At 38.3% G+C, this 13675-nt stretch overlaps 1 protein-coding gene across 2 annotated transcripts; it reads left to right on the top strand.

Annotated features, from left to right (window-relative positions):
• Positions 1–518: 518 nt before the first annotated feature.
• Positions 519–13105, top strand: LOC121254978 (putative potassium transporter 12). Of its 2 annotated transcripts, XM_041155242.1 has the most exons (9): positions 519–1017; positions 1837–2065; positions 2159–2407; positions 8096–8146; positions 8664–8924; positions 10260–10312; positions 10409–10523; positions 10646–10900; positions 11920–13105. In XM_041155242.1, exons 1-9 carry the CDS (start codon positions 766–768, stop codon positions 12975–12977), a joined length of 2523 nt encoding a protein of 840 aa, XP_041011176.1. In that variant the 5' UTR covers positions 519–765; the 3' UTR covers positions 12978–13105. The 2 variants fall into 2 exon arrangements, with proteins under 2 accessions (XP_041011176.1, XP_041011177.1); XM_041155243.1 differs by lacking the exon at positions 8096–8146.
• Positions 13106–13675: the final 570 nt, after the last annotated feature.

The following is a 13675-nucleotide window of genomic DNA, read 5'->3' on the forward strand; positions in this document are numbered from 1 at the left end:
AAGATTGTGTGTATAATATATGTTGTAAACAAGAAAATTTTTTTAAAAATATACAAAGAAATTTTCCGTTTGTAGTTAAAAATTTGAAATATAACAAAATTGTTCAACAGGACAAACGTGTGCGCTGCCCTTTACTAGTGTGTATATTATACACATTCCTATATACGCCAGCATAATCGTCATCTAGAGGTCGATTTGACAAAAAATTCAAAGTTCTGGTTGATACAGATTCTGAGAATAAAGAAATTAACCGAAATTACTGAACAATTAATGGGAAACGGACGGCTAAGACGAGAAAATAATAATGGGAAACCGACGAAAATTATTGGGCAACTAGTTATCGTCTGTCACAGGCTTTGTACCCAACGGAGATAAGAGGCGCGTCATTATTAAAATGCTTGGTGGTGACTCTAATTTGGCTGCTTGTGAATTATGATTATATTTTGCCATCTCGGACCCACCTTCGTTTCGCAATTCGTCGAATAAATAATCAGAGGATGCAACTATTTGCTTGAATGAGTGATAAGTAGAAGGAATTAATTAGTTTAAAAAGAATTAAAAAAAATAAAAAAAAATGTGATGCGATGTGAAGGGAGATGAATGAAGGCACGAAGTAATAATGACCGTTTGAGTTATATATTAAGATGCGAAAAGGAAGTAATGTGTGTTTCGTAGTTCGACTGTCACTGAAGAGGAAGAGCTTCAAGCCATAGGGGTTCAATTTTTGCCAAAAGCAGAGGTTTTTGGAGGTGGGTTTGTAGAAACATGGAAGAACATGATACTATTGAGGAGAGCAGTGTGAGATTGGTGGGTAGTAGTGGTAGTGGCAGTGACTCCAGGTGGGTCGATGGTGCTGAACTGGATTTGGAGTCTCTTTCATTGTCTCTGCTCACTGGAAACGAGGGCAGAGAGGGGTATGGATCTATGAGAAGGAGGCTGGTGAAGAAGCCCAAGCGAGTTGATTCTTTTGATGGTGAAGCCATGGAGATTGCTGGCGCTCATGGCCACCATTCCAAGGTAAGATATAATTAGTTGTGTTTCGACTTTGGCATCTCATTGGCAGTTTTGAGAAACCAATATTATCCTTTTCTCAAGTACTTATGCTAGTTTGTCACGTGATTCTTAATTTCAAATACATCAATTCGGTCTTCGATTTTATGAAATAGGCGCGAATTTTGGGTAGGTGGATCTAAACTTTTGCTAGTAAGCGTCCTAAAATATATTATTGGTGTTTGTAATGGAATTTAAAGCTTTGAAAATGAAACATATGCTAGAGTGATTTAAATGTTTCTGTTAAAACAGTTCTGTCGTTAAAAGAGGGTGTTGTGCTGTTGGCAAGTTTTTCTTATCGTCATGTTAGCTGTGTTTAATAGACAGCAACATGATAACTACTTTTCTTTATGCATCCTTGGAGACTTGAGGGTTTTCTGGCCATGTGAGATGGCTTGGAATTGTAGGTAAGAGCTGTAAATGTGGCGTTCATGACTATTGTCTGACTAGGGAACAGTTGTAAAACCTTCAGCAGATGGGATCGCTACCAACGGGGACATATTTTGAATTTTAGTTCCAGGTGGTATGGCAGAAAATCTGGCTTTAGTAAGAAAATCATACTACGTGTGAAGTATGCATGGCTTTTGGTAGTAATTGAGGAGGAGTAATTTTACAAGATATATAGTGGTCCCAGCTCCGTGGAGAAGGCATTATTTAATCACACACACGGACATGCATGTGCAAGTGCAGCTGGAAATGCTTTACTTGATGCTGTAATGAAATAGTTTACATGCAATGTTGTGGGCTGCTCATCTCTTTCTGAAGTCTACATCTCTAATGAATCAGGATCAAACCATGTGGCATACCATAGCATTAGCATTTCAAACACTTGGTGTAGTGTATGGTGACATGGGCACGAGCCCTTTATATGTCTTCAGTGATGTGTTCAGCAAGGTGTCCATCGAGTCAGACGTTGACATCTTGGGGGCTTTATCTCTAGTTATGTATACAATTGCTCTTCTCCCTCTAGCAAAATATGTTTTTGTAGTACTCAAGGCCAATGATAATGGGGAAGGTAAGAACTCTCTAGTCTGAGTTACTTTATCTTTTCATTTTCTACCATCTAGTATAGTATATAATTATTAGGATGTGCTGATTCCGATTGTAGGAGGGACATTTGCACTGTACTCACTGATTTGCAGGTATGCAAATGTTAATCTGCTGCCAAATCGACAGGCAGCTGATGAATATATATCAAGTTTTCGCCTCAAACTGCCCTCTCCAGAGTTGGAAAGGGCTCTAAACATAAAAGAGACTTTGGAAAGGAGATCATCCTTGAAAACCCTTCTGTTGCTGCTGGTTCTGATGGGGACTTCCATGATTATAGGAGATGGTATTCTAACCCCAGCAATATCAGGTACATTTTTTGCAAATATATTTTGCTACTAAAATATTTGGGAATTAAATTCGATATTCCTGATATTCTAGACACACTGTGGCTATAAGTTGCTAAATTCTACCAAATGTATTCGACCAATACATTTTTTATACTGTAATTTCAAGGGAGTGTTTGGAAAACTACAGAACTCGTTCATTCTGATTATTTTTATTGGTAAACAAAGTTTCATTGATCATAAGAATATACAAATTCCAAGTATACGGGACGTATACAAGAGCATCGCCTATACGGGCTGGTTCAGTCTGATTTTGAGCCAATTCTGAAATAAGAACTAGTCAAATCTTATGCTTGGTTCTGGTTTGCATTTTTTTAAGTAAGATTTTTATATTAAAATAAGTAATAAGGCATAACCCAAGTTTTTTTTTGTGGATAAGCAAGATTTTAGTGATCAAAAGAATAGGCAAAAGCCCAAGTATATGGGACATATACAAGAGCAACGCCTAGGCGTGCTAGTTTAGAGATACAAGGAATCCATGAAAAGACATGTCATGAAGATCAAGTACAATCAATCAATGAAGTAAAATATTGAAAAACAGAAGAGAGCACCTAATTACAAATTAGAAGCTAGAAAAGGAAACAAGAAAATCATGAAAAGTAGCCACATTAAGAACAATAGGAGAGGCCTAAAGAAATAATGGAAGAAAAAGCATCTAAGCTCCTCCAACGAGCGTTCCCGGTCTTCAAAACTTTGGCCATTCCTTTCAAGCCAAATACATCACATGAGGCATAGAGGAATCATTATGGTTGCAATTTGGGGATTACCTTGGAAACCTTTCCAACAAGCCAGAAGATCCACCACCCTCCTAGTCATCACCCTTGCAATATCAGCCTTATTAAAAATCTCATCCCATAAAACCTTTGCCACCGCACAATAAAGTAATAAATGATCTATGGATTCACCACTCTTTTTACATATGTAGCACTGATCTGATACGATGAGACCACGCTTTCTCAAATTGTCTATCTGCAGAATTTTCCCATGGGAAGCCATCCAACCAAAGAAAGCAACCTTGAAAGGCACCTTACTCCTCCAAATGCTATAATGCCCTGTACCCGGAAGACCAGGGAGTTAGTTCTTGTCTCTTAAAATCACAACTCAACAATTCAAAAATGTATTCTAAATGAAAACTACTCTTATAGCATGTAAAACTCATTTATTTCAAATTTGACGTTCCTTCGTAACTAAGCTCCAAAGTGTAAACATAAACAAGAAAATGAAACTCCACAGGTCTCAACTATTGCACCATTAACTCAAAATACTTACATGGTAAAGAATTAAATTCTTTAATAAATATTCCAATGGTCCCTTGTACCCTTTGACACTTATTCAAAACTAGTAACCCACTTGTGCCTCTCAAGCACTTATTTCTCTATGCTCAACTAGTACAACCCATGCTTCCTATTCCTGATCTTCAACTGGCACCTTAAAGCCCTCCGTGGTAGGGTTGTGCATTCCACTAATAGCCAAGCAGAACATAAATTACCAAGCTAGCAAAGCGATTGCACTTAGAAATTAGAGGCCACAATTTTACACGTGGCGAGGTCAGACATCAATGGCCACTATTTTACACCCATGGCAAGGTTAGACATCAGAAGCCACAATTTTACACTCTTGACAAGGTCATACATCAGAAGCCAAAATTATGAACCGGGCCTGTAACCAAAACAAAACAGAATCTTATGCCGCAGGATTTTCATATGCTGCAATAATAGGAATAGTATACTGATAAGATAAAATTATATAATCGGATAAATATTTCTGATTTCATATTCACAATTTATGTAGTAGAGAAACAAAGTGCAAAAAGTGTCTCATGTCTACACCAGTCATAATAAAATGTCAGAGTCAGATTTCAAAGTTTAGAATAGAGATTAGTGGGGAAAATAACTGAAACCGTTCTCATAACAAAATATGTAGGTTTTCACAAAACCAACCTTAGTCAGTTTTAGGAGTCTACTAGCATAAGAACACCGCTTACCTGGCTTTTGCAGTATACTATCTAAGCTTTGAACTCGAACAGAACTAGTATCACTACCTAATCCAAAATACCACTAATATATAAGTATCTCATCTTAACATAGAGCCATACTACTAATAAAATTCTAAAGTCCAAACTATAGTTCAATATGAGCCAAATAAACAACCCATAAACCAAAATGGTCCATCATGGTGCCTTGGTTTTATTAAGGTCCAAGCACAACGTCCAATGCACTACTCCACCAATAAATTAGCCCAACCTAGGATTCACTGAAATTTCACCCCAATGCACATCACAATATACATTCATTCCCTCCTCCAACCACGACAATTATAACCAGGGAATCTCCAAACGCCAGCAAATCATGAAATCATTCAACTACCAATCCCAACATCAAACATATAAAACGAGGCAACCCAAACTTCTAATGGGCACTATTAAAAGAGCTATGAATTTAACTATGGTAACAAGGCTAAAGCTCAAGAGTACCTTACCAACTCTCGGAGCGGTGATCGGTCAGGTTCGACAGTGTGATTGCATTGTCTATTGATGCTCGGGATGCTTTGTGATATTGAAAATACATCAAAACCAAATCCGAGAATAGTGAGGTGGCACACGGCGTAAGAAAAAAATTGGACCGAGTGGGGTAATGGAAAAGAGTAAATGAGTAGAAATATGGGCTTACCATCGGTGGTATTGCGGCACGGAGTACGAGAACACTCATGGTGGAGAGAGACAACGAGAGGACGTCTTGGTGGCGTCCACGGCTTGTTGCGATGCCGACAAAGTTAGAAAGAGAGAGAGTGTGCAAGAGAGAGGGGGAGAGAGGGTGAGTTGGTGCCAGTCATGACTAGTGTGGCGGTGCAACTTGGAGAGGATGAAACGGCAGGGGAGACAGCACGGGTTGAGTTCCTGCTGAGCAAAACAGAGGGGCGAACGACAATGGTCTAACACTGGCGGCGTGAACGGTAGCTTAATCGAGCGGCAACCACATGGAAGAGAAAGAAACTAGTCAGAGAGAAGATGGGGTGGGGGGGGGGGGGGGGGGAGAATCTGTGCAAAAGGGAAAAGGTAGGGCATCGGGGGCTGGGGAAGGAAAAAATAGGGAAAAAAAAAAAGAAAAAGAAAGAAAAAGGCTTAATGAATCGGTGCGTTTTTCACCTCTTTTTTTCTTTGGGCTGGGTCTTACAAATGCACTTCCAAGAGGTATGGGATTGACGTGACATGACCATGTACAAGGATCTGACAGTGAACTTCTTGCTCCCTAGGTGAATTCATAGCAACCTATCCACCTCAACACTACCAATATTTGAAGCATACAATAGCCTGAAAAATTCAGAGATATCACTCACTTCCCAATCCCGGGCGACTCAAAGAAAACACACATTCCACTATAAAGATCCATTGGAGTTGTCCAAATAACCCGCCATGGAAGCATCCTTTTCGTAAGCAATTCTGAAAAGGGAAGGAAATGCAAACTTGAGGGCCGTATCCCTTCACCAATTTTCATGCCAAAATCTGACCCAAGATCCCTAGTCAACCACAAATCTAAAATGACTAACAATCTCCCCCCCCCCCCCCCCCCCCCCCCCCCCCCCAAAAAAAAAAAAAAAAAAAACACCATTCTGAATTGGTTTCCACAACCGCACACCATACACACCTCTCACTTCCTTAGGGTTGGAATCGATGATAATCCTCCATAACGATTCCCTTTGTCAATGATATTGTCATAACCATTTCCTGAGAAGATTCTTATTAAAAGTTCTTAACTTTCGGACTCCCGACCCTCTGCTTGAAATGGGGGCACAAACATTTTCCCAACTAACTGAGTGGAATTTGTCCTGCCCCCAATACCTCCCCACAAGAATGCATGAAAAATCTTCTCAATTTGGTTAGCTACACTTGCAGGCAAAGGAAGTAATGATAGAAATACGTGAAAATGTTAGAAAGAGTGCTCTTAATTAAGGTGATTCTTCCTCCTTTGGTTTACGTGCAATTTGTCCAGCCCTATATGGTATTTTGAGCCCTGTATGGATGCACGTGTGCACTAAGTCTGAAAGAAAAACTAAAATAAATTATAAGGACTACTTTCAATTTTTTTTATAAGTAATAAGAAGTTTTATTGAGTCAAGCAAATGGGCTACTTTCAATTTAAAACTAAAACAAAAAACAAATAAAAATAAAAATAAACGAGAGAGAGAGAGAGAGAGAGAGAGAGAAAAAGAACAGAGAGAGACACCAGTTTCATATTAAGAACTAGTTTTCGTTGTTTGCCAATTGTATATTACCATCTGGCATGCTAGGGGTTTGTCCCTTGACCATCCCACCTATGTAATTCAATATGTGCATGAATGTATATATGTGTGTCCATGTGCCCATTGTCTGTAGTTCTGTTTGTTGAGCGGTGCTGATCTCCATTGCTTCAGAATTATCTAGAGATCATAAGTCTTGACCACAACCAAACTGATTTGTATGGGGTGTGGCAGTGTGCATATCGTCTTCTCATAGTCTAATTTGGATTACATTGACACTGCAACTTCTATCCTGTAATATGTTTCGTAGGATTGGGAATAGGAAACTAAACAGATGCTCATCCAGAATGAGTTTGGTTGCATATATTGCAGATCATTGTTAAAATTCTTGTCTAGAGTTATCTTCAATTTGATTTCATGCTTTGTTTCATGGGAAAAGAATGTTTGCTTCTTTAGAAGGGGTGAAAATCTTAAAGAAGTGCAGGATTATCTTTTAAGCCATACCATCTTTGGTGTTGTAGGGACAAAAAGACTTTCTTGACTTGATTGACTTCACTTATTTCTCTTTATCCAGAACCATATATCTTTGAACTGGAATACCCATGCTAGCACCTTGCAATAATGGGCTATTTTGTTGTTACATATGTACTTTAGTTACACCCAGCAATATCATGAGCCGAAATGCTTCTTATTTTTGTCTTTCTTTATAGGGCAGCAACCATATCAATTCCTTAAATGGGACAAAGGTTTTCTTGACTTGTCTGAGTTGATAAATGACTTTTGGAAGCAAAGTGTTCTTATATTACACACCTGCATGCGCCTTTTGTATAGTTTATAAAGTTTTATGACTTACCAAAAAAATACTAAACACTAGGAATTGCAATCAATGTTTTGAATACCGTACTGGACGCCGTACCGGTCAAGGCACTGGAACGAAATATTTTGTTACCGGTACCGTTTCGTGTACCGTTTCGGGATAGTCGATATATGAATAAATATATATATATATAAATTATATTCCAAAATAATAGTCTAGAATAAATTATATATAAATACATATATATAAATTATAAATAATCTAGTCTGAATTGGGGGTCAAAAAATAAGTTTGTAGCTTGAAAAAATGAAAAAAAAAAAAATTAAAGGCTGAAATATAGGCCGGTACAGGCTAAAATACAGACTGGTACAGCCGGTATTTGGGCCGGTACAAAACATATACGGTACTTGTACTGGCCTAGTGGCCGGTACGGCCGGTATTACTTGTACTGGCCTAGTGGCCGGTACGGCCAATACCGGCCGTACCGGCCGGTACGGTACGAATTTAAAAACACTGATTGCAATAACGTGATCACTTTTGATTCACAACATTTGCTGCTAGGGTTTATGCTAATGTATAATAATTTTTCTTGTTACAGTGATGTCTGCCACAAGTGGTCTGAAGGGTGAAATAGAAGGTTTTGGTACAAGTGAGTACCTTCCCTTTTGTTTTAAGTACTTGAGGTTTATTTGATTACCAGGCATAGGAAAGAACTGAAAGTTGGGGGATTTATAACTGGTGGGTGATTGGGTTAGGATAATGAGGTTCCAAGTTTTTATTAATCATTCTGATAATCACTATAAAAAAGACAATTATGATATCATGGCAATCATAAAGAAATGTTTTGAGTGTATCAGTTTGTCTGTTGAGATTGCTCTTTGTAAATTTCTCCTTGAAACTGCATGACTTTAAGTTTATATCTTGGCAATAAACTTGATGTCCGTCAACATAGATAGTCACTGACAGTTCCGCGTTATGCTGGATGGCCTGAACAATCTTATTAGTCTCTCTGCCTTGCATGATGCAGTTTTAAGACTAATTAGCATTTGCATTTCCAACAGTCCAATTGATACATTTTCTTTTTGTATAGCAAATGAGTAGATATGTAGATGACAACCAATATAAATGCACAGGGTAGCCTATAATCTGATTGTTTTCATTTACAGGTGCCGTAGTTATCATTTCAATCTTTATGCTCGTGGCGTTGTTCAGCATACAGCAGTTTGGGACTGGTAAAGTTGGTTTTATGTTCGCTCCTGTACTTGCTTTGTGGTTCTTCTCTCTGGGATCCATTGGAATTTACAATCTAGTGAAGCATGATATTACTGTTCTAAGGGCATTCAATCCTGCTTATATCTATTTCTTCTTCAAGAAGAACAGCAAAGATGCATGGTCAGCTCTTGGTGGTTGTGTTCTATGCATTACAGGTATGTCTCACTTTAAAAACCTGCAGGTTGACTAGCAATGGTTTTTGGATATCTATGCCGACTGTCAGAAATAATTAGATCCTCTCCAAAAGAGATAAGCCCCTACCTACTATTGTTTCTGAAATCTTCTAACCTCAACAGCTGCTATTTTCTTTTACATATCCAAGTGTTTTTCTTGATTCTTGAAGTTGAAATCGTAAAGACATTGCATCCACCCCTAAAATATTAGGTTTTGTTTGTGCTAAGGCTTATTAAGAAGATAGAGAAGGAAGTTGGGGAAGAATGATGGCTTGATATAATCATCTACCTGGTTCTTACTATTCAAATATATGTTCATTTTAATGACTAATACAATATGCGGAAAAAAGAAAGTAATTAAATATGCTAGCATCAAAATTTTGTGTCGGGACTATGTTATGGGCATCCGATGCCAATAAAAAAAAGGAATTGCTGGGTCAAAATTGTTTTTGCAGTACCGGTTTTCATACCAAGGATTTAGGCAAACTTAAGTATTTTATTTGTGTTGAAGTTGCTAGGTCTAAGAATTGGTATCTCAAATGAAATATATACATGAACTATTAGAAGAAATTAATTTGTTAGATGTTAACATGGATCCAAATCACAAACTCTTGAAAGATTAAGGAGCATTATTTAGAAATCTTTGTAGATATATTATTGCCTAGCATTACATCACCATGGGATATCGTACCAACACCAACCATCTCATATACAGTTACTAAGCCAGATTTTAGAATCTTAAGACTAAGTTAGAATATTTCCTTCTTAGGCATCCTTAACAATCACAATATCAATATCATTCACATATCCTACAAAAAGAATGTATATTAGGATGCAAGTAAAATATTGAACTGTTGATTTTGGGATCTGCAAGGATAAAGTCCAATACTGCCTAAAAAAAATTGATAAACGACTATCTTGACGATTGTTTTAGACCGAAGGAAGTCTTCTTCAATTTGTATATACCACTTGGAATTCCTCTCGAAGCGACAAGTCTAGGTAGTTGCCTAATATAGACTTTCTCCTGAGAGTCACCATCTAAGAAGGAAGACATAGATCTTGACAACCAGAGAAAGTCTTTGCATAATAAATGTCATAAATATGTGCCTAATCTTTAGCCACGAGTCTTGCCTTCAAATTTTAAACAGGAGATTCCTGGTATTTGAAGCATGGATTGCTCATGATAGCTTCATGCAGCGAGTGATAGCTTGCATGTCAGAATGAGAAACAGGCTTTTTGCTCATTCTTTTTCGAAATTTTCTTATGAAATTTCAGAAACAAGAATGTTTTTATTGAAATTGTATGTTGTTGTTGCAGGAGCGGAGGCCATGTTTGCCGATCTAGGTCATTTTTCTGTTAGAGCCATACAGGTTTGTTTCTGCACTAGCTCAATTTATTTTTTCATCGTAACCTCATAGATTTGCTTTACAAGAGGATTCTTACAAGTAACCGATACTAATATCCAGATTGCATTTACTTGTATGGTGTTTCCCTGCCTTCTCTTGGCTTACATGGGCCAAGCTGCTTATCTGATGAAACACCCAGATTCTGCAGAAAGAATATTCTACGACTCTGTGCCAGGTGATACCTTCTGAGAATAGGGCTGACATTTGTCCTACAAACTAAATAGTATTTCACGTTATGCTAAACATAAACATGTGCATATTTGACACTTCCTGTTCCTGGACCTTGTGAACAAACAGACACTTTGTTCTGGCCAGTTTTTGTGATAGCAACCCTTGCTGCCATGATTGCAAGCCAAGCCATGATATCTGCTACATTTTCGTGCGTGAAGCAATCTATGGCTCTTGGATGCTTCCCGAGACTGAAGATCATTCACACCTCAAGAAGGCAGATGGGTCAAATTTACATCCCTGTAATGAATTGGTTTTTAATGATCATGTGCATACTGGTAGTTGCCATCTTTCAGAGCACAACGGATATTGCTAATGCATATGGTTAAGTATTTCCTCCTATTATTCTTCCTAGTTGCATCATTTAAGAAACTACTCCAAGGATTTATATGGAGTTCTACATTGTATATTGATTTTCCTATCGATTTATATATCCTATTTGTTTTCATCCGCTTTGTTGTTAAAATAATGTGTCTATTGTTGGTTTTGTGGAGCCTGGTTTGTGAGCTGAGAAAACCAGGTAGAAAGTTCGCTCGAAGCTCACGTGACAGGTAGCTTGAGCGAAGCTCAGGCAGAGAATTTACACGAGTCTCACTCGACAGGCTGCTCAAACGAATATTGGACAGAGATTTCGCTCAAGGCGCGCTCGACACTCCACTTGAGCGAATAACCCAAAAATCTGTTTTTCTAGGGTTTCCTCTGTATAACCATATATATGTTATTATATGTGTTTTGTGGGAAGGTTGAGCAGCGTTAAACAGAGAGAAAAAGTGAGAGAGGCAGCCCTTGCGTGCGTGTGCGTGTGCGTGTGAGAGAGAGAGAGAGAGAGAGAGATTGTATTGTTCCACGGTGTTCCTACTTTTGTCGAAATAAAATCCTCTGCAGCTCTATGGACGTAGGCACATTGCCGAACAATGTTAACTTATTGTCATGTGTTTATTGTTTATTTTCTTGTTGCTTGTTACTTGTCTGTAGCATTGTTGGTGTGAACCTATGGGGTGTGCCTAATTTCCCAGCATCTATTGGGTTTAAAATTATGGTCAATAATTATTGCCAGAATTACAGCATATGCTTATCTTTTCACTCAACTTGTGATGCTTTGCTGACATTCAATTTTTTCTATTTCCTCAAAATGAATCCCCCCATTTTTGTTGACCTTTTCCGTAATACTAGTTATATAATGCTGATGGTGGCAAATAATTCCTTCAATCTCAAAGTTTCTGGATGTTATTGAGTAAGGACCATGAATGTCTATTTTCAAACACTATAGTAATTTAGCTCATGCACATCCACACTTATTCTAGTCTTAGTTTCTGCTGATACAATCCCATCTATTTTTCCAGGCATAGCCGAAGTTGGTGTCATGATTGTCAGCACCACCTTGGTGACGCTTGTAATGCTTCTAATTTGGCAGACCAACCTGTTTTTGGCTGTGTGCTTCCCACTGGTTTTTGGATCAGTAGAGCTCATCTACTTGTCAGCTGTGCTATCTAAAATAAAAGAGGGAGGTTGGCTTCCTCTTGCTTTTGCTGCCTGCTTCCTCTCAGTGATGTACACCTGGAACTATGGTAGTGTGTTAAAGTACCAGAGTGAAGTCAGGGGGAAGATATCCATGGACTTAATGCATGAGCTTGGTTTGACCCTTGGAACTGTAAGAGTCCCAGGAATTGGATTACTATACAATGAGCTAGTCCAAGGCATTCCTTCCAGCTTTGGACAGTTTTTACTGGGTCTTCCGGCTATTCACTCTACCATAGTGTTTGTTTGCATTAAATATGTCCCAGTCCCGGTGGTTCCTAAAGAAGAAAGGTTTCTGTTTCGAAGACTTTGCCCAAAAGACTACCATATGTTCCGCTGTGTTGCTCGATATGGTTACAAAGATGTCCGGAAGGAAGATCACCGTGCATTTGAACAACTTTTGGCTGAAAGTCTTGAGAAGTTCTTGAGAAAGGAGGCTTTAGATCTTGCATTGGAGGGCAGTATGAATGAGTTGGATTTTGATAGTGTTTCACTACCGAGGTCTAGGAATTCTGGGCCCCCTCCAGCTGGTGGTGGGAATGGGGATCTTAGGATTCCCCTGATGCACGATCAAAGACTGGAAGAAGCAGGTACTTCTACGTCAGAAGAAGCTGCCTCAGCACTGCCATCTGGTCTCATGTCACTGGATGAAGACCCGAGTCTGGAGTATGAGCTTTCAGCTCTTCGGGAGGCAATGGATTCTGGATTTACTTATATGCTTGCGCATGGTGAAGTGAGGGCAAAGAAAAACTCATTTTTCTTTAAGAAATTGGTGATAAATTATTTCTATGGATTCTTGAGAAGGAACTGTAGAGCAGGTGCTGCAAACATGAGGGTACCTCACATGAATATCATCCGTGTTGGAATGACATATATGGTCTAATCCGTTTATAGCGTTTCAGAATCTGTGTTTTTTTGTATATTGATTTTGGATGCTCGTTGCTACCTCTATGCTGGAATTTGGGAAGTTCTTTAAAAATGAACTGGAAATGATAAATCTTTACTATGATATTGGATGTCTGTTGTAACTCTTTGTATCCATGATAGGTTTCTTTTACCTTTAATGCACTCCCTTCCGTCTCCGGCATTCCTTCTACTACTTTTGTTAATGTTAATGTTAATGTTTGGGGTGCTACACGTACGTGCGCTCAACCTTTTTTGAAGCTAATATGAAGTAAACAGTGTTTTTATTGAATTTTGAAGTTCATTTTTGTCGTGATCAAAAGTTGATCTATATAAAGCCTATTTTGAAAGGTTAGTTTTTTGTCATTTGTCATCTCCGAATGACCGCAGTAGTATTTTTGGAAACAAAATCATTGAGCTTTCTTGAGCATTGAAGTCCCACTATTTTTACCATTTTCTTCCTTGCTTTGTTCAACCATGATCCTCACAATCTTTTCATCCGCAGGCTGACTGGTGAACCGATCGATCCATGTCATATTTCTACTTTCTAGTCTCTAGCAGAATTTTGTTTGTAGAGTGAAACCATAAAGCCTGGTTTGGATAGTGAGTTAAGATGAGATGAGTTGAAATGAAAGTTTGATAAAAATATTATAAAGTTAAAATATTGTTAGAATATAA

Source organism: Juglans microcarpa x Juglans regia, chromosome 3D, assembly GCF_004785595.1.
Source record: "Juglans microcarpa x Juglans regia isolate MS1-56 chromosome 3D, Jm3101_v1.0, whole genome shotgun sequence".
NCBI lineage: Eukaryota > Viridiplantae > Streptophyta > Magnoliopsida > Fagales > Juglandaceae > Juglans > Juglans microcarpa x Juglans regia.